Source organism: Candoia aspera, chromosome 7 (genome assembly GCF_035149785.1).
Source record: "Candoia aspera isolate rCanAsp1 chromosome 7, rCanAsp1.hap2, whole genome shotgun sequence".
NCBI lineage: Eukaryota > Metazoa > Chordata > Lepidosauria > Squamata > Boidae > Candoia > Candoia aspera.
Window position 1 is genome coordinate 5,065,407 of NC_086159.1, and position 21,590 is coordinate 5,086,996.

The following is a 21,590-nucleotide window of genomic DNA, read 5'->3' on the forward strand; positions in this document are numbered from 1 at the left end:
ACCACCATGGCAACCGGGCTGCAACCAGCACATACTTGGCCCCTGGCTCAGAGCAAAGCAGATGGAAGGAAAAAAGACATGCTTCCCACCGCCGCATGACGACAGCATGCCCTCCGACAGGCCAGGAGATCACAGAGAGTTTGATGCCCTGCAGAGATCATGGTGCACCATGAGAGAACTTTCCGGTTCAAGGACCACCCCTTCTAGAGAAGCCTCAGGTGTTTTGGAGTTGCCCAGAAGTTGGCTTCTGGGATCCCCTCTCTGGGATGCCCGCAGCTGCAGAAAGATACCTGGGACAGGGGCTCTCTGGGTCCCTGCCCAGCACTAACCACCAGCTTATTGACTACATCACCAATGGCTGGTTTCCATGCAACGCAGACATCAGGATGCTTAATTTCTTTGGGGTTAACAGCCATCCCCGGCTTTGAGTGATCTCCTGGGGGTGATGCCCCAAGAAACCATGGGTGTAGCCAGGATTAACTCTTTACTGGATTCCGTTTTATTTTCTAAACCTAGATAATACAAAGACCGTGTATTACTTTCCCCTTTCTGCTACATTCAGATTTACAAAGCAGTGAGAAACATTGGCGAGAAGGGTTTGGGAGGAACGAAGCCAAGAGGTAGGTCTCAGGGAGAAGCCACAAATCACAGTTTACAAACCGTAGTGGTTGCATTTGCCTGCTGGTTCTGTACAGTGTGCAAAGGGCAACCTAGTCACTAGGTTAACCCAGTGTTTCTCAACCTTGGCCACTTTAAGATGTCTGGACTTCTACTCCCAGAATTCCCCAGCCAGCTAGCCAGCATGCTCTCTCATACTAGCTCTGGCTATTATCTGGGAATTCACGGCATCTCAAGGGCATCTCAACTACACGTTTCTTCACACGATGAAGGCACCACAAAGCCTTTATTAAAAGTTGCATTTCCCCTGCAGCCCAGCGAGGATACACCCTGGAGCCAAGAAAAGGCCAATTCTGTTATCTGTATGAAACAAAGCAAGTCCTGCATAATCTCTCTGCATGCTCAGGAAGGCAAAGTTGTACCTTCCGTGAACTACTGTTAAACTATTTTTTTCTGGGTCTTGGGATTTTAACCAGGTATAAGAACTGTGGTGTTGGAGGAGAATTCTGAGAGTGCCTTGGACTGCAAGAAGATCCAACCAGTCCATCCTCCAGGAAATAAAGCCAGACTGCTCACTTGAGGGAATGATATTAAAGGCAAAACTGAAATACTTTGGCCACATAATGAGAAGACAGGACACCCTGGAGAAGATGCTGATGCTGGGGAGAGTGGAGGGCAAAAGGAAGAGGGGCCGACCAAGGGCAAGGTGGATGGATGATATTCTAGAGGTGACGGACTCGTCCCTGGGGGAGCTGGGGGTGGCGACGACCGACAGGAAGCTCTGGCGTGGGCTGGTCCATGAAGTCACGAAGAGTCGGAAGCGACTAAACGAATAAACAACAACAACAAGAACCGAAGAACAGAAGCCATGCCCTGCCCCATCTGGTCTGATCTTCCAGGAGCCACCCAACTGCCCAGGAGCACCCACCAGTCTCCCAGCAGATTATTTATTTAAATTTGAATTATTTAAATTTGATTATTTAAATTCACATTGTCTATTTCAACTTATTTGTTTATTTAAATTTACTGGCTGCCCAACTCCAGAGGACTCTAGATGGCCTTCAGAGGCAGCCCCACTGTCATCCAGGCCCCCAGCCATGGATCTCCAGGACTTCCATGAATCAGTCCAACCCTTTGTCGAAGCCAACCAAGCTGGCAGCCAGCACCCAATCTCATGGCAGCAAATTCCAAAGTTTCATCACATGTTGCAATAAATAAAAAGAAAATATTTCCTTTTGCCTGTCCTGATTCTTCCAGGACAGTCAATTTCATTGGGAGACCTTCGGTTCTAGTATTTGGGGACGGGGAAAAGAGCTTCTCCTTGTCCACTTGATCCACACCATGCATAATTTTGCACATCTTAGTCCTGTCACCTCTCCTCCACCTCCATTCTAGATGAAAAAGCCCCAAATTTTGCAACCTTTCCTCATAGGGAAGCTGATCCATCCCCTTGATCATCTCAGTCAACCTCTTCTGAACCTTCTCCAGCTCTACTCTATCCTTTTTAAGTGTGACGGCCAGAGCTGCACACAATATTCCAGATGTGGTAGCACCACTGGTTTATATATGAGCATTATGATGATGACATCTCCATTTTCAATACCGTGTCTTATTGTCCCTTAATAGGCTGTTGGCCTTTTTTTGCAGCATACGCACGTTGTGTCAACACCTTCATTGAACCGTTTACTATTACTCCAAAATCTCTTTCCTCACCAGTCATGGAAACACGGACTTTTGATCACCCCTCCCTGAAATCTTAAGGACTAGAAACTTGATTTTCAACTGTTGCTTTGAAGACGTGCCCTGATAGCCCAGTGGTTGCCCTTTGCAACCAAAATGCTGCGGTCCTAAACAGCTGCAGGTGTTGAGTCTGGAGTAGGCGCAGGAGGAGTAATTTTCCAACCTGGAGAAATTTCCCTCAAACTTCCATACAGCAAAGAGAGACCAGGAAGATCTCTTGAACAGACACAGCCCGTTCTGTGGCACCTCTCTGGCCAACTGCCTGGGTCAGAAGTTTAAGGAAAATTTAGGCCTGCAAAGTTATCCGTATTTGGTAGGAACTGCTGCCCCCTGGTGGGGCTTTACTGGGAGGAGAATCCAGGAATACAAAAGAAGTGCAAAAACGAAAGAAGTAAAAAAGTTATACTTGATGACCTCCCCTGAAACTTAAAATATTAATATTTAAAAAAATAAACTTCGTTGGCTCAGCTTAAGCAGAGTTACCTGTTTTATAGTTCCAATTCCGGATCAGGAATTTTTGAAAATGGAAAATAGAGCAATGAAAGAGCAACGTACACTGAAATACTTACATTAATACATAGGTAGTCTTCGACTTACAACCATTCGTTTAACAACAGTCCAAAGTTATGCCGGCCTCAGGTGCTTTTCAGCCTGTAAAGTACTTCTGAGGGTCGCAAAACATTGTATCACCACCACCCCTGCAGTCACATGATTGCATTTCGGGCACTTGGCAACCGACTCGCATTTATGACCAGTTGCAGTGTCCAGTGATCATGCATTTGCATTGTGTGACTTTTTTGCCATTTTCCAGCAAAAACACCCATTGGGGAAGCTGGATTTGCTTAACAACTGCTGTAAAAATGGTCATAAAATTGGGTCCGGTCACGTGGTGACTCGACTTACGACTGCGACGACTTATGATGGAAATTCCAGTCCCAATTGGGGTTGTAAGTCGAGGACTACCTGTACAGGAAATCTCCATTTAATATACTAATTGGGGGGGGGGCTTTTCCATTACATTGTAAATTTAATCATCTGCAAGGATTTATGTCATTACACAAATGACATAAATGGCCGGGAATGATGTTAAGTTAATATAAATTTAACATCAATTTAATTTCCTTATTCAGACTACTTCAGATGCAGCAGGCGTCTCCATAGTTTCAGGCGGTGTCTGGGGAGAATGAAATCCTTTGCATCCAAATTCTGCCAAATACAGTTTCTTAAATCAAGATTTCCCTATATTTATGCACGCAGAGACAACATGACAAAAACAAGAAGAAAAATATTTTGCAAATTCTTTTGTCTAGCCTTAATGATTCTTCATTTTTATTTAGAACTCAGTTTCAGCCTTCACAATTACATATCCTAAAATACATTACTTGCAAAGAAAAGTATGGCTGCAAATGTCAGCAGAAATTGAAACACAGGGCACCCAGGCCTTGTATAACAACTTTTTGCTAATTTTTACAGCTAGCAGTAGACATATGTAAAAGACCAGCCCCGTCTTGCAGACTCTCCAGGCAGAGGGTTCCAAATCAAACAGGATCCTTTGCCTTTTCAATTTTTTAGAGAAACATCTGGCAGCAGATAGTGCAAAATGACCTTTTCTACCTAAATTCATGGACAAAGTCCTCATTTCTCTAGATGGACAAAGTCCTTGTTTCTGCAAGCAAGCAGTGTAAGTTGCAGACAAATGTAATGCTGCAATTAAGTTCCATAAAGTAAGTATGGAGTATTTATGGAGTATTGAACTGCTTCCTGCCACTGATTTTTTTTTTTTAAATAGTTGCCTTGCAATAATATCTGAAGAGGCTGATAAGGGCAAATTTGCAACTGGAGAAGCAGTTTTGACTCACCATACTCGCCAAAAACAAGATAGGTGCACTTGCGCCACTCCACAATCCATGAGACCGTCTTCACCCCAAGCCAGATCAAGAGCATTCCCAAGGTGGCATCCAGGATGAAATTCATCAAGTAACTGTGGCAGATCCAGGAGAGAAACAAGCAAAACATTGCAAACTTTGGAGAAAAGTGACATTGGCTCCCAGAGGCAACCTACAACCATGGGTGGATTTTTACCTGGTGGGTTTCATTTTAAACAGGGATTGGGGGATCCAGATTTAAAAAGGGATCAAGCATAGATACACGAATCTTCTTCTTCAAAACCACCCAGAAAAACCTTCTTATAAAGTTAAAGCATGTTTGTTTTCACTTTCCCAGATGGAACAGAAGTTGGGGGACAGAAGTCTAGTTTGGATTTAGGGACTCAGCTACAGGTAGTCCTCGCTTAACAACCATTTGTTTAGTGACGGTTCGGACGGTGCTGAAAAATCCGACTTGTGACCAGTCCTCACACAGCTGTTGCAGCATCTCCACGGTCACATGATCACAATTTGGGCACTTGGCAACCAGCTCGCATTTATGACTGTCACAGTGTCCCGTGGCCATGTGATCACCATTTTCGATCTTCCCAGATGCCTGGCAAGCAAAATCAATAGGAAACCATGTGATTTGCTTAACAGCCCTGTGGTTTGCTTAACAACCATGGTGATTCAATTAATGACCACCGCAAAACAGGTTGTAAAATCAGGTCGGATTCGCTTAATGACCACTTTGCTTAGCAACTTAAATTCCAGTCCCAACTGTGGTCATTAAGCAAGGACTACCTGTATGGTTTGGATATAATGTAGTACAGCCATGATAGCACAAACTGTTATCCCCCACATTTGTTGGATCTGGGATCAGGGACCCCCTCCCATTCTCCTTAGTGACATTCCCCCCCCCCACTTTATTTCCTGATTCATCTTATAGGATATTAACATTAGCAGCAGGGGCGTCCTCAGGGTATGTTCCAAAAAGTCAAGATAGCAGCTGCAAAGGTGCAATCAAAGCTCCACCTGTTTTTCATGCATTTTGAAAAACTGCAAAACTGAGTGTCGTGGCCTCCACCTTGACATTTTTGAACGTACCCTGGGGAACCCCTGGTTATTGGTGTGAAGGTGGAACCATGTGTGTAATGGGGACTGGGCACGTTATGCGAAGACCCGGCAGCTCTCTGGAGAAGGCTCTAATGCTGGGAAAGTGGAAGGAAGGAGAAGCAGAGGACGACCGGCAGAAGGAGAATGGACTCAGTTATGGTGGTGATGAGCGCACCCACAGGAGACTTGGAAGTCCAGGTTAGGGACAGATTGTCCTGGAGAAAATCTATCCATGTGGTCACCAGGAGTCAAAAATGACTTGATGGCACATACTCCATCCATCAATCAATCAATGCACTTCTGCCCACCTGTTCCACCCACAGAGACATCAAGAGGGAGATGGATACGACAATGTGTCACTGGCGTGCCATCCTTTTGCACAGACCATGCACATTTTCTCCATATCGTTGCAGTGCTACTAAACATGCTGCCAAAATGAACACAATCCAAAATCCATAGCTGGGCAGTTTGTTGTGGAATCAACCCAAAATAACCCAACAGGGCATGCAAGGGTACAAGACCTCCAGCACACTTCACAGGCAAAACGTTACTTCGAAAAAGGAAATTGAGAAGAGGCAGAAACATCCAAAACATTGAGCGAAATGCTTGAAGCAATGCAACGTTCATAAACGGTTTCCAGGCTCAATTAAAGTCTGTGTGAGGTTGGGATCCAACCTCATGATTGCATTTCCCGCTATTTGTTTTTTTAATATGAATGATCTATTTGGGCAATCAATACTGAAGTTATATACCAATTGAATCACATCTCAGACTGGTTTTCTCGGCGTGTAACAGCTGCAGTAAATTAGATATGTTTCTTTCACTGCCATTCCCATTGTTGCATCCCTATTGCCCTGCTTAAATTCCGCACCCATTTAATTGTACAATTTTTGACTTGTTCAGTTTCTGAATCATATTCCGATAGCAACATATAAATAAGCCACCACAGATGTTCTGGAATGTTGTGTATTATGCTTTTCAAGTCTTTTTGGTCAAGCCCCTGGGCTTCTGCCTTCTTCTGCTAATTTATTTTGATCTTTACTATCTAGTTTAAGATATTGGAACCCACGTGTCATTTCTGATCATTCCAAGGAGACAGTCTTGAAATATTTCATCTTTGTTTCATGAAAGACTAAATCTCCTTTATCTCACCAACAGTGAAACTAACAGTATGTATACATAACAGACATTCAACTGAATTTAAGCAAGTCACTAAAATTGTTCATACTTCTTGTGATGAGGGTTAGAAGTCACCTCTTTATATATTTCTTTTCTTTTTCTATACTATATTCTTACTTTTCTTTCTATTTTTTTTCTTTCCCTTGGCGCTTTTTATTCTTTCTTTTTATTCTTCTTTCTTTTGGTTTGTACTAGTTTTTACTACTGCAGTTATACTCTTTAATTAAATTATTTTTTAAAACCCACAGATATTATATATTATGCAGCAAGAGAAATACGAACACAGTATGATTTCTAAATTTTATGGCAAGAGATACTGCAAATCAGTTGGCGTACAAGGGGCAAGTCAGAAATTAAATAATTATCTATATTATTTTTACAGAGTTTCTTTTCTTTTCTCTTCCTTTTTCTTCCTTTTTCTTCCTTTTCTTCTCTTTTAACATTTATAAATAATAATATAGCAGAGATTTTGGCATTAAGCTCAAAACATTCAGACTTCTTTCTTATATCATAAAAACAACTCAATGTATTTTGCTTGCGTGGTTCATCATTTATTAATTGAGCATCAATTGTATAACTTTATTTCTTTGTCCATTTATTGATATCTTTTTCTGAAAACACCTTATTTTAAATAAAAATAAATTAATTTTAAAAAGATTAAATCTTGCAGTCTATACAAATTATCTCTCTGCTAATTAAATTTTTTGTACATTCGCCTTCATGAGAATATTTATTTGAATAAGAAATATTTGAAGCAAGGGGCAATAAGTCTGCACTTACCCTTCTTCATTATTTATGCCATACTTTCAGTACATTTTATAATCAAGTAATCTCTTATAGATTGGATACTTCTGTTTGCATCCAAGCAAAGTTATTTATGTGAACTTTCTGGAAGTCCTACTCCGTCAACAGAGGCAGCCAACCATATGGGAATATAATCCTATCATATATATATTAGTTTTACTGTTGATATTTTTCCTAACCAAGAACAAGTTTAACTTTTTCCATCTTAAGAAATCTGCCACTATTTTTTTTTCCAAATCTCTTAAATAGTCTTTATTAAATGTTGTTAAACAGATTCCCAGGTATTTAATCAATGTAATAGTGATATTTGCTACAGCTACTGCTTTTCCTCTTCAGATAGATTCCATGTAATCATTAATGTCTTGCTTTTACTGATCCAATATCCTAATTCTGAATCATATTGCTGTATTACTATTGATTCTAAAGAATCCTTTGGATGGGTAGCTATATTTCTTTTTTGTTTCACTGATTTTATTGTAATTTCTTTTATTGTTAGGAGCCACCCAGAGTCAGAGTTGGATGGCATACACGTTTAATAAATTATTATTATTATTATTACCTCAGCATATAATTTTAATTATATTTTACAGAAAGGTGACTTGATCAAGCTGCTGGATTGAATTTCTGAATCACATTGGCAAGTCAATTCAAATCATAAACTGGATCCCCCAAATTAAGGCACTTTTCATGTATATATGTGTATGTATTCCAAATCAATATGATCTAGATTTTGTCTGATTTGCACACCCCGCTTAGATTGTACATAATCTTCCAAAAGAGAGGAAGCTGATTTTGGTGGTTCAACATCACCACCATCTGGATTGTTGAGGACCAAGATGGCTGCACCAGCTTTATATGGTACAATTAAGTGTCCCAATCATCTCGGAGACTCAAAATGAAGTCAGTTCACGCTTGTTTCCTGAAGATGACTTCACTTACCCCCACAACTAGGGCCAAGCGGCATGTCTGAAGGGTACAGTCAAGAGTGCCGTTCACTTTCTATTGCTTGAGCAAAAGGCCATCCATGTGAATCTACCTATGAGGGAGTCTAACATTGGCTTCTAGACTAAAACTGGAACTATGCTTTGGTTGGATTCACCCACTGCACAAAGCCATAATGTGGTTTGTCTGGTTTGGCATGATGTGTGAACCCAGCATAATGGCATGTGGGAAAGTCCTTGGAAGACTGGGCAAAGGGACGCTGCCAAGGGAATGGTCAGATAAGAGGCAGCATAGCCCACAGCTGGATAGTGGGCGGGGCAAGAGGCTCAGGAGGGACCCTCCCTGGTTTCTCAGTGCTGTAAAGGAGATGGGAGGTTGGGAGATTTGTACTTTCAGACTTGCAAAATTCTGTCAATGTAGCTTTACAATAAAGGGGAATTAGCGCATCTGGTCGTGATTTCTATCTGGTTTACTTGGCGAGACCAACGTCAATCTTGAAAGTACAATTCTCCTCCCATCTCCTTTACAGCTAGTCAGTGTGGGCTGCAAACTACAGAGTACTGCATAAATCCAACCAATGCAAATGCAGGAAGCCAGAGTGGGAAATGGGCTATTGATTCCAGTTAGCTACGAAGCCATGAGGTCCACACGCCACGGTTTCACAATTTAGATGCAAGAACAAACTACGGTTTGCCATGAACCAGGAACTTAGGACGGTACAAGGACTGTACAGGTCTAAAACTCACTCCTGATGGCCAAACCACAACTTGGTGATTACAGGAAACCAGGTTTGGCTAGGATAGGACCCCTCAGTTAGTTCTTGCTTACGGGGAGAAATTGCTCAAAAGTAGCAGGTTCATAGTCCATGACTGGGCTGGGCTTCAAGCATCACTACCCCAAAGGACAGACCAGAGGCCACAGCTATTTACATACAAAAAGCAAACTCACAGAGAGCAGGGATCTTCTTCCGTAAGGTCAGACAAGAAGACATTGGCAAAGTGGATGAAGAGAGCACCGATGGCTTGCTTTGAGGTATCGTAAAACCTTGAAAGAGTTTGGATTCAAGAGATATCAGAACTTTCGAGGACTTGGGGAGAGGGCTTTATTTATTACTTAAACAGAATAGGAAAGGGGAAAAAAAATAAGACCAAAAGGGAAAAATGTCTCTAAGTATATAAAGGTTTACCCTTTCAATAAACAAGGACTGTATTTCATTTAGAAGCAACTCCCCAATGCAGACGGTGTCTAAAATTGCAGAGTACGTTCCACAACGTCATCCTCATTTTAGCCAAAATACAGTGCCAATTTTCGCAATTTTTTTAAAGAGAAAAAAATATATATCTTACCATATTCTCCAAGGTCGCCTCTCTTCTTTTGGCTCCTTAAATCGTTTTACTGTAAAAAAAAAAACAATATTGATATAGTTTTTTTGAAAGCATGGCAAATGGAAAAATGCATTTACATCCTGGCTGGTCAAGCCTTTGAAATGTTGCATTCAGAGCATTAAAACTGATGTTTCTTATTTAAATCATATGGCTTTTCAGAGACCCAGGAGTAAGGGTGGTAACTAAACAGTCAAAATGGAGTACAAGTAGTCCTCGTTTAACGACCACAATTGGGTCCAGAATTTTGGTTGCTAAGCGAAGCAGTCATTAAGCAAATCCGACCCAATTTTATGACCTTTTTGTGGTGGTTGTTAAGCAAATCACCGTGGGTGTTAAGCAAACCACGTGGTCATTAAGCGAAGCACACGGTTCCCCATTGATTTTGCTTGCCAGAAGTGGCCAGGAAGATCAAAAATGGTGATCACATGACCACGTGATGCTGCAACGGTCATAAATGCAAACCAGTTGCAATTGCCCAAATCGCAATCACATGACTGTGGGGATACTGTGACAGTCATAAGTATAAGGACCAGTCGTAAGTCGGTCTCCCCAGAACCATCATAAGTCCAAACCATCACTAAACAATACTTCCAGCCCATTTTGGGGAAGGGTGGGGGTACATAAGGTACATTAATCCTTGAAGTTTAAAGTACCTGTTCAGGGCATGGTTTGGTAAACACATCCACACACAATCAGTGTTGAAACTTGCAAAAAATGGAGCTGCAGGCCATATCTGATTTACAGGATTGATCTCTGAATTAAAAGAAAATTTAGGAGAAGCTCATTCATGCCCAGGAAATGAACTGGGGAGGGGAGGCGGACCTATAGCAATTGTTGAAGAGACATGGAGACCCCTCCTGCATGGGGTGACCCAGAGAAAAGCCATTTTTGTTCAGACATATTTGTTCAGAGTAAATACATTCACAGTCTAAAATCTACATTTTAGATTTACTGGTTCATCAGAACGAGGTTTAAATGCAAAGGAATTTTACTTTTAATCCTTGGCTCTGGATTCTGAGCCTCAAAATAAAATAAAATAAAATAAAAACCCTGGGCATCGGCCCATCCAGACCTTGCCTTCTCTGAATGTTGCCATTCCCCTTCCAAGCGCAGGAATTTTGCTCCAGCAGCAAAACACACAAACAGCAGGTGGAAGCCAAGCTAAAGGGGGCTTTTGTTCAGCTCTGGCTGGTGCAGAGCCAATTGCATCTGGCTCTGACCTAGAAACTTACAAGTCCAGTATTTCTCAACATTGGCCGTGTTAAGCTGTGTGCACTTCAACTCACCAACTCACCATCTGGTGAGAGGAGATGGGCAGTGACAAATTTGATAAATAAAATAAATAAACGCCCAGAATTCCCCAGCCAGCATGCAGGAATTGCTGGCTGGGGAATTGCTGGCTGGGGAATTCTGGGACTTGAAGTCCACACAGCTTAAAGCAGCCAAGGTTGAAAAACACCGCTACAGTTTGTTGAAAACAAAAATCAGCCAATCCCAAACTTCAGGCTTTACTTTGTCAGCAGCTTCCACGGAGCAACAGAACCCAGCTTCCACAGAGCATCATAGACACTAAGAGTAGGGGAGAAGGGAAAGTAGCAGCAATCGTTCATATTGGCTGGGTTTACACATGCTTAATCAGGCTAAAGATCTACTTGTTGCACTCCTATGTGCTAAACTTGGTTAGATTTAATCTTGGTTAGGTATTTTGTGTCCTAGTGGAAATCAGACACAATTGGTCAGTGGAGAAGACTGAGTGAACCCAAGAAATGGATTGATTCAGTGGCCAAGATAATGATTGCATTCATGCAAAATGCATGTGTCTATTCCATCTTTGATTCTACTTCCTTTCTTCTAAATCAGCATGCACACATACAGGTAGTCTTCGCTTAACGACCACAATTGGGACATGATTTTTGGTTGCTAAGCGAAGCAGTCATTAAGCGAATCTGACCCAATTTTACGACCTTTTTTGTGGCAGTCGTTAAACAAACCACATGGCTCCCTATTGCTTTTGCTTGCCAGAAGCTGGCTGGGAAGGACGAAAATGGTGATTACATAACCACGGGATGCTGTGACGGTCATAAATGTGAACCAGTTGCCAAGTGCCCAAACCATGATCACATGATTACAGGGATGCTGCAATGGTCATAAGTATGAGGACTGGTCATGTCTTTTTTCCCAGCACTGTTGTAAGTCCAAACCATCACTAAATGAATGGTTGTTAAGCAAGGACTACTGTAACTAAAATATCTGGATCCAATTGCAAATCCCTAAAAAACACTGCATTTAAACAAACAATGTTGCTAAGGAGTATCAAATGGATTTATTTATTGCAGAATTCTTGAATACTATCCATCTCCTATAACTCTTCAGGGCACAGCAAATACAAACACAAAGCCACAATTCCAAACAATAATTAACTCATGAACTAATGAGACGGTAAGGCCAACAACTCAGGAGATGCTCAAAACCTCACTAGGGGTCTGTGGAAGCAACAGCCTTCAGGGTCATCCTAAGCATGAGAAGGCTTGGCATCTCTTAACAGGCTTCCCTAAATGACCAGAATCATGCTTGATAGGGCGGTCCCCAATATAAACACAGTATATACCCCATGCAGGAAGTGCCATTTCAATCCTGAATTTGCGATTGTGAAGAATGTAGGGTTGATGAGTTTGGGTTTTGGTGCTGACGATGTGATCTAGCCTGGTAACAAAATATCTGCAGGAATAGAACCAAGTTCAGAAACCACCAAAAGCCCAAACAAATCCTGAATTTTTCCAATTTTGAATGTCCACGCTCCTGTCTTGTTTACGGTAGACAACTGGTTTGGAAACTGCCATCTGGAGTTACTTTGATCTACATCTCAGTTCCTCGAATGAAACAGATCTCGGGGCTCACCACCCACCCGCAACCCCGCATTAACCCTAGCCAGTGCTGTCTAATGCAGAGTCATTGTTGAATTAAAGCCTATTGCACAATTAATTATTCCCCTATCAAACCCACTTTTGTCTTTAAACGCCACCGTTTTACTGCCTGTGATAATTACGCTGCCTCTGATCACTCACTCAAATTTAATGAGGCTTGATGAGAAGGCATGGCATCATTACCTCTCATCCTTTTTAAATTACCATCTTATCACACTTGACAACTGTGTTTCAAGCCTTGGTAGACGGGGATCCCAAGGTGTTATTCTCCATTAACTGAAGATTTAAAAACACAATAATCCAGAGTTCATCCCGCAAGCCAAGAATCCTGTTTTTCTCTTCCAAGCCTGTCAACTTCCTTTTCTTTGCTGGCTAGCAAAAAGCCAGAGAGCACCCTGGGCTGAATTTCAGTTCTTGCTTGAAAAGGGGGAAAGGGGGTGGTGGTTTTGATGACATCAGGCACATCAAGGAATCATTGTGAATGACACAACTTGTGCGGTTTGAGTCCTTTGCACAATGACATGCATGGCTTGCGTCAGATGCCTATGGGAATGTTTCTATTGCGTTCTATAGGAGAAACTGCACAGGGCTGAAAACAGGAAAGATTCTTGATGTCCAGAAAAAATCTAGTGCGGCAAGAAAAGGGGGCATTGCATGGCTCCCATTATATTAAAAAAACATGGAAGGTAGAAGTAAATTGGATGTAATGCACACTACAGCTATCTCATAGAATTATAGGACGTAAGGGTTAGAATATAACCTGAGATTATCTAGCCTGGTGTCTCTCAATCTCAGCAACTTTCAAAGGTGTGGACGTCAACTCCCAGAATTCCCCAGCCAGCATGTGCAGTAGAAGTCACACCTCTGAAAGTTCCTGAGATTGAGAAACACCGGGCAGGACCAACCCCCTGTCCAGTGCAGAAATCCACTACAGGTATGTAGTCCTTGTTTAGCTACCGCAACTGGGACCAGCCACTCAGTCGTTAAGTGAAGCAGTTGCTAAGTGAAACCGTGACTGTGCTTATGACCTGACTTTCCTTTGCCTTACAGACCTACGAAGGTCATAAATGCAAGGATTGGTCACAAATGCAAGTTACTTTTTCATCACTGTTGTAACTGCAAACATCCACTAAACGAGGCAGTTGCTAAACGAGGACTACCTGTACTACTGTACCCCAACAGATGATTATCCAGCTTTAGTTTAAACATCTCAGGCAAAGAAGAATCCAGCACCCGATGCAGTCTGTTCCATCCTTCAACAGCTCTTACTTCTAGGAATTTTATCCCCATCCAACATCCAGCCCAAATCAACTTCTTTGAAATTTAAACCATTGTTTCACTCTTGCCTTCTGGAAGAATTTTGAACCATTCTGTCCCATCTTCTACATGACTGTGATGGTATGTGGGAAAGACCTTGGGAGACGGGGTGAAGAGACACTGCCTAGGGAATGGTCAGATAAGAGGCAGCTGAGCCTGCAGCTGGATAGTGGGTGGGGCAAGAGGCTCAGAAGGGACCCTCCCTAGTTTCTCAGGCTGTAAAGTTGACAGTGGGAGAATTGTACTTTCAGACTTGCAAGCTTCTCTGAAGTTATCTGGTTGCATTTCCTGTCTGGTCTGCCTGGTAAGGCTAACAATGACAGCCCTTCAGCTACTGTACTCAAAGACAGCAATCAGATCTTCCATACCATAGCTCAGCTTCTTTCTCACAGTTAAACCATCCAGTGCCTCCAGAAATTGCCCATAAGGTTTTCTCATCCAAGCCCCTTATCATGATTACTCTCCCCTGGACTTGCTCCAGTTTTGTCAATGTCCTCCCTAAAGCGTGGTGCCTAGTTTATGGAACCCTAAATTGACCACAGAGGCTGGATTTGCCCATAACCTCATCAGCTCTGGCCTTGGTTAAATTCTTTTTGGGATGATGTGGTTATGGGCAGAGTTTATGGTTCCATAAACTGTGCAAACCTAGAAAACAAATTAATTCAGTAGCCAGCTAAAAAGGGTTGTGTGAATGCAGGCAGAGTATTGCATGAAGCCAATCGTCGCCTCTTAGAAGCCATGGCTGACAACTTTAATGGATGACCTGTGAAGCCAGAGAAACAAAAGTACGCAAGAAGACAGAACCAGAGGCGTGGCAGCCATCCTTGGAACACAGCAGATATGAAATCTAATCTTCTCCCCCATGCTTTGGTAAATGTTTTACTACAAATGGAGTTCAGCTCAAGTTCAGCTCAACTCCAGTTGATTTCATGGATGCAATGATCCTGGTTTCTTGGCAACAACACCATTGTAGTTTGCCATTCCCTTCTTTTGGAATTTTTTTTTCTATTTCCCAGTCTAGCTTACAATCCTGAGATTCCCTAGTGGTCTCCCATCCAAATACCAACCAACCCTGAACCTATTTAGCTTCCCAGCAGAGGCAAACAGTGGCTATTGCCTGCTGAAACAACTTACTGTAGCATTACAAACAGGCATTTGCAGTTCATTTTGTAACTATACTTTAGAGGGATGGTAGCTCAGAGACTGGGCAAACCAATTACATGCAGAGAAGTCCCAAATTCAATCTTCGCTTAGAACAATCTTTAAACTGATGATTTGATGTTAATGGGACCCCGGATTTAGCAATATGGTACCTGTTGTATTCCAAGGGCTGAAATCAGGAAAAACAGCTACGGTAATATCTTTGGACATCACAGAATTACAGATGAGTTCACATCAAACTGCTTTTTTTTTAAATCTCCTGCAACTGGTGCATTTTCTGGCCAGTGTCAAAAAAAAAAGTTATGTTCACCAAAGGATGAAATGGTCTTCCCGCCCCAGGGTAGCTTCCTGGATTCCCAAAATAATCATGTTGAGACAAACTGAGGGAGGGAAGGAAGGAAGGAAGGAAGGAAGGAAGGAAGGAAGGAAGGAAGGAAGGAAGGAAGGAAGGAAGGAAGGAAGGAAGGAAGGAAGGAAGGAAGGAAGGAAGGGGCATGGGAATCCAAATCCGGATTGCAGGCACAGGGCTACTGAGGGCGGTGGGTGGGGGGGAGCCACACCAAAGGAGCCATCAAGGAAAGACCACTTTGTGGTGTTATTCTCCAGATGAGAAGCAATGCAAACATTAAAGAATCTTAGGTAACCAACTTCCAGGCTCTTGCTGGGAGCAATTTTTCAGCAAATGAAGCATCTCCATTTCAAATCAGGTCATTAGTCTTGGGACTGCTATCATTCACCATTCACAGAAGAATGGCAGGTTCCAAAGATCCCTCACACACTGCAAAGGTGCCCCTTTTATATCTGTTTTCAGCCAATTTCAAAAGGATCAGAGACTAGAGGGGAGGAACCACTGAAGACAGGTGCTGGGAAGGACTTGCAAAAAACCCCCCAAGGAACTGATTTTAGGTACAGGACCATTTCAGGCAAGAGCCAGTTTGATGTAGAGCAGGCCTGCGCAATTTGTAGAGAGCAGAGGGCCACATGAATACCTCAAAAATAATTGTGGGCCACAAAGGAAAAGCTGGCACAATGATCAGCTGTTCGATGGAGCTGACAGTGTCCATGGGGCTTGGAGGCATCAGAGGCACTCGGCAGGTGGAGATGAATGCAAAAAACTAGCCGGCAGTGACATTTGGTGGTAGCAGATTTAAGTTTTCAAAAAATGCTGGTGGGTCACACAAGGTCACACAACATACAGGTTGTATGTTGTAGATGTATGTTGGAAACTGGTGTAGATGTTAAAGGCACCAGGCTAGAAACCAGGAGATGGTGAGTTCTAGTGCTGTGTTAGGCAGAAAGCCAGCTGGGTGACTTCGGGCCAGTCCCTCCCTCTCAGCCCTAGGAAGGAGGCAGCGGGAAGGGCAAACCACTTCTAAAAATTCTGCCACAAAAACTAGAAAGGCCCTTCTCTATCAGCCAACCCTACCTCACAGGGTTGTTCTTCCAGGGCAGAATTCTGGGTGTTGGAGTCCACACATCTTAACGTTGCTAAGGTTGAGAAAGCCTGTGCTATTCAAACAACAGCCACAAACCAAACAGGAAAACTCCATGAATCTACTCCAACTTCAGTACCATCTAACCTGGATTCAGCCTATCATCCCCATCTTGACTTTAAACTTGAAAAACCCAACCAAGAGTTTTGCAGACGGAACTCGAACCCTTTGCACACGCTTTTGTAACTTCTTGGTTTGCCCTTATAAATGCATTTCATAACCGAATGGCAAACAGGCCTGTGTTTAAGTGAATTGGAAGTAAAGGTAAAGGTAAAGGTTTCCCTTGACGTAAAGTCCAATCGTGTCCGACTCTAGGGGGCGGTGCTCATCTCCGTTTCAAAGCCGAAGAGCCGGCGTTGTCATAGACACTTCCGGGTCATGTGGCCAGCATGACTCACGGAACGCCGTTACCTTCCCGCCGAAGCGGTACCAATTAATCTACTCACATTTGCATGTTTTCGAACTGCTTGGTGTGCAGGAGCTGGGACGAGCAACGGGAGCTCACCCCGCCGCGCGGTTTCGAACCGCCGACCTTCCGATCGACAGCTCAGCGGTTTAACCCGCAGCGCCACCGCGTCCCATAAGTGAATTGGAAACTTAAACTAAAAAAAAAAAAAGGGATTGCCAGCTATCAAGGGGCATTTGGGATCTCGCTGGAAATGCAAACAGAAGGATGTTACTCTTGTGCTGGCTTGCTGGACACCTCTGGTTAGTCATGGTGGAAACAAGCAGCTGAACCAGATACATCCTCGGTGTTGAGCAGGGCTCTGTTTTAGCTTCTTAAACATCCGAAAGGGAGGCTCTGAACTTTACTTTGTCTACCTACAAGGGATGGAGGGGCCAAAAGCATTCCCAGCCAGAGAGACGACATTTCCCCCCACCTGTCCCCCACTCCCATTCTTAGCTTTAACAGCTCAGCTTCTCCAGATGGCCAAGCCTGTAAAACAATGGTGAAAGACGCCAGAACAGCTGCCCAATAAAGAAAACCCAGCAGAGCAACACATTGCCAAGCTGAGATGCCAAATTTGGTAGGGAGGCCTAGCAAGGGAACACGGGGCTGATAGGACGGGAGGAAAAAGTTTGTGGCCAAGGCTGAGGGCAAGTTTTCACTAAGGAAGCCTCGGAAACAGGCACCCTGGACCTCCCCACCACAGGGGAGCCGCATTTGAGGCATTCAATAAAACCTGGAAAGTCAAGGTTTGGTTTAAACAGTCAAGCTTCTAGATCTCAAGATTGCAGAAACAAGAATCACCCAAACTTCAAAAGTTTCCACTATGGCTAGCGGTATCACTCGGAGGATTGGGGGACAACACTCATGCTTGGAAGGGATAAAAAATCTGACATTATTTTGATCGTTTGTGCACTTTTTGCTTAAAGCTGGGCGGTTAAAAGTCGTTGAACACCCCCACCCCACCCTGTTGAAACCAGACGACTCCATGCCCAAACTCAATCCGATTTGAACACAATATAAGAATTTCAGGTTGCGGTTCCTGCCCCGGCCTCTCTTCAGGAAAAATGACCAAACAGGTGGAAAAAGTGGTCCTGTAACATTTAGGCAAGCGCCCAAGATAGATATAAGTGTGCCAACCTTTCCTACTGACTCCTGTGACAGCTCGTCTGTCTGGCAACATAATCACAAAATAATGCCTAGATGCAAACCAACCATCAGTTAAAGGCCCAGGATGAATTCAAGGTTTCCCCGAAGACGACTACTTCCGGCAGACCAAGGAGAGTAGCAGTGAAGACCGGTAAACATTAAAAAAAGAAAGCGCTTTCTCTGCATGAGAAAGGCTGTTGAAAGAAGCAGGCGTTTTGCCCACCACGTTCCACCCGAAGCAGGTGGCCTGGCCCCACTTTCTTCACGGAAAAGTGGCCGTTTGGCGTCTCGCTGCTCAAGTTCCCTGCCTCAGGAAGCATCGCCGCCGTTGGGCAGCCGAAGGTCTTGGGTTATCCCAGGCAAGCCAAACCTCGTGCCTGGAAAGGAGAAAGGAAGCAGAGGGAAAGGGAGGAAGGAGGGAAGTTGGGGGAGAGAGAAAGACAGGAGGGGGGAAAAGGAGAAAGGGAAGGAAGGAGGAAAAGAAAACAGGGAAGGGAAGGAGCGGGGCGAGCGAGCGAGCGGGCGGGCGGGGGGCGCGGGCCACTCACGCATGAGCGTGCTGAAGGCGACCAGGGCCAGCAGCGCCTGGACGAAGACCCCGAAGCGGTCGAGCAGCGCCCCGTTGCCGCAGCCGTGCGGGCGGACCTCGAGGCGCGTCCGGTTGGGCGCCGGGAGCCCCCCGGAGCGCAGCGCCATCCCGGGCAGGAGGCGAGCCGGGAGCCGCGCAGCAGCGCTCCCCGCGCAGACGATGCTCCGGGAAGCCGGCTCGGCAGGCTCAGAGCGGCGACGCTTCCTCGGGGAGGGGCTAATATAGCTCCCCCGGGAAGGCGCGGCCCGGAGGGAGGCAGCCACGCCCGCTGCGCGCTGGCTCGCGGCGAGGCGGGGGCTTGGGCTCGGAGGCTGCGGCGGGATCCCTCCCCATCCCCATCCCCATCCCCATCAGGTCGCTGGGGGGGGGGGGGCGCAGAGGGGGCCCTGCTGCTCTCAAGCCAAGGAATTGGCCGGGTGGCCCCCGCGACAGCTTCATCCGCGGTTAAATGACCTATCGATCCGCAGGGCACACTTTATGGGACCATCCCGGAGCCCCACCCGGATTGGACGTGCGGGGCAGCCTGGGTTGCAATGCGCGCGGCGGGGGGCGTTCTCCCCGCTGCCCTGCACCCCGCCTTCCTTTTCCCGCAGGAAAGTTTGAATGGCAAGCCCCTGGGGGACCGGGGCTTCAACGTCTTGCACGCCGCCGAGCTCCCGGCTTGCGGAGAGAATAAAAATGGGAATTCAGGCTTTTAGTAGGTCTGCAGAATTGATTCGCTGATCAAGAGAGAATGTCAGGGTGAACCATAGGTGGAACTTCCATATGCAGGGGAAGTATAACTTTGGAATGCTGGGTGCCCTAAAAAGGAGGATTACTTTATCCCAGTAGGGTTGACTAGCCATTTTGTCAGGTTATAAGACAACAGTGGGGAACTTTCAGCCTTCCAGATGTTGCTGGACTACGGTTCCCAGAATCCCTTGGCATTCCAGATGTTGCAGGGGTGTGCGGTAAAGCATTGCAAGGCTGGATGTATCTATTAAAGTTTTCTTCCTTGCCATGCCGGAGAAAGCAGTGGCCAGCCTCTCAAGATCAGAAAACCAGATTAGGGGTGTCCACAAGGTATGGTCAGAAAAGTCAAGGTGGTGCCTATGATGGTGTCATTAAAGCCCATAAAAATGGGTGGAGCTTTAATCACACCGTCATGGCCACCATCTTGACGTTTTGACCACACCCTGCAGACACTCCAGAGCCAATTCAAGATTTTGTAGCGTTTTCTATGCTCCCACGACTTGCCAGTCCATGGTTAAGTGACCCCAGTTCACTGCGCTAACCCAACTGCCTCAGTTCACTCAACCAGGGCCAAACTTCACAGAAAGCTTCCAAAGCCACCTTCTCTGCTCAGATGTCTCCAGATGGCTAGAAATGATGGGAATTGGAGTCCAACACATCTGGAGGGACCCAGTTTGGGGGAGGTCTCAAATCAGCAGCCTCCCCCTCACTCTTCCTCCCCCTTCCCCATGTGGTCAGTCCAACAGATGTTTCAGGCCTGAACTCCAGTGCAGGCATCTGCTTCACGTTCTCCTTTGGTTCCATGTCAAAGCAATCCCATTCCAGCCAACTTGTACGACGTTTCCTTGACTCGGGGGCATGGCTGGCATCTGGAGGACCTCTTGGAAGCCTGCCAGCCAGCTGAAAGAGATTCCCCTCTTTGCCTCGGGAGCCCCTTGGCACTGGCAGACATAGCTGGGTGGGAGGAATTCAGGGGCACTGCTGTCCTCCAGCCACTGCAGGTTTGAACTCTGGAGAGCAAGGCTGGGAGAGATTGTCAGCCCTTCTAGGTAGGGGTGGTCAAGAGACAGACACCGCAGAGATTTCAGGAGTGCTGCTTGATGACAGCAGGGTAAAATACCAGAATCTTGAAAGCCTGTCTAAGTTTGTCTCTGTCCTGTCTTATACTTACAACTCAAGGTGGGGTTATTCTGAGTTTCTTTCTCACCCTGGTTTCAACCACCGGGCCATGCAATTGCTTCTCCAAGTTTTTCCTTAATGGTTCTTCCATAAAGTCATTTCAAATCCCTTTGCAGAGGTGAAAATTTTGCCTGTCAGTTTTGGTCAACCAATAGGAAAAGGCCAATGCATGTGGCTGGCATGTAACACGTTGCCCCTGAACCCTTGGCTGCTCTCGGCTGTAGGCCAAACTGGGAATGGCGATCCACGTCCTTATCGTAGCAAAGAAAACTGCTTCGACATCCACACAATAATCAAGAATCAAGCTTACAGTGCCTTGAAGACTTGGCTTAAAGCTGGTTTAAAAAACAGTGAGATTGCTTAACACCTCATACCGTGCTACACATTTTTAAACCATGATGTATTGAACAACCCCCAACTGGCTAGGTTTGCACAACAGGCTGAACCGTGATACGTACAGCCACAGTTTATGGAGTAAACCTTAACTGTTTGTTTTGCAGCGGCTGCTAAGCCATTTTCACTTTGGGCAATAGATGCATTCAGTCAAAGGCTCTCCGAAGGGCAGAGGGGGTTCTAAGAAAACATCACAAACAGCAGTCTCGCAGGACCGCTTGTTCCCACCCCTTCTGTTTTTCTGCACTTGACATTTCTCTGCATGCATTCCCACAAGTGCTAAACCCAGGCTCGGTCACAGAACACAGTAAGTCCTAATGTGTTTTGCCTTGGGCTCTGGGCACCCCAGTCACTTTGGTTTGTGAACCGTGGTCTATGGTTCAGTGGGTTGTGTGGGCCCAGCCACTTGAGATTTATTCTGTAAACCATGAGTTACAAAGCATGGCTTAATACAATGTTTGAACTCAGTGTGTTCAGTGGCTACTGCTGCACCCTGCAGAGTTGAGAAGGGCTATGGCATCACCCGAACCCTTCCCACTTTAGTGGCAAGCCTGCT

The 21,590-nt window shown here is 44.9% G+C and overlaps 1 protein-coding gene across 1 annotated transcript in view; it reads right to left on the minus strand.

Moving 5' to 3' along the window:
* LOC134501189 (store-operated calcium entry regulator STIMATE-like) overlaps nt 1-18,837 on the minus strand; it is a 39,224-nt gene extending 20,387 nt beyond the window's left edge. Inside the window, exons 1-4 of the mRNA XM_063308797.1 lie at nt 18,690-18,837; nt 9,611-9,659; nt 9,213-9,308; nt 4,218-4,339 (exon numbers count right to left, since the gene is read on the minus strand). Of these exons, the coding sequence (XP_063164867.1) occupies nt 4,218-4,339; nt 9,213-9,308; nt 9,611-9,659; nt 18,690-18,837 (415 nt within the window). The remainder of the gene's footprint in view (nt 1-4,217; nt 4,340-9,212; nt 9,309-9,610; nt 9,660-18,689) is intronic.
* Nucleotides 18,838-21,590: the final 2,753 nt, after the last annotated feature.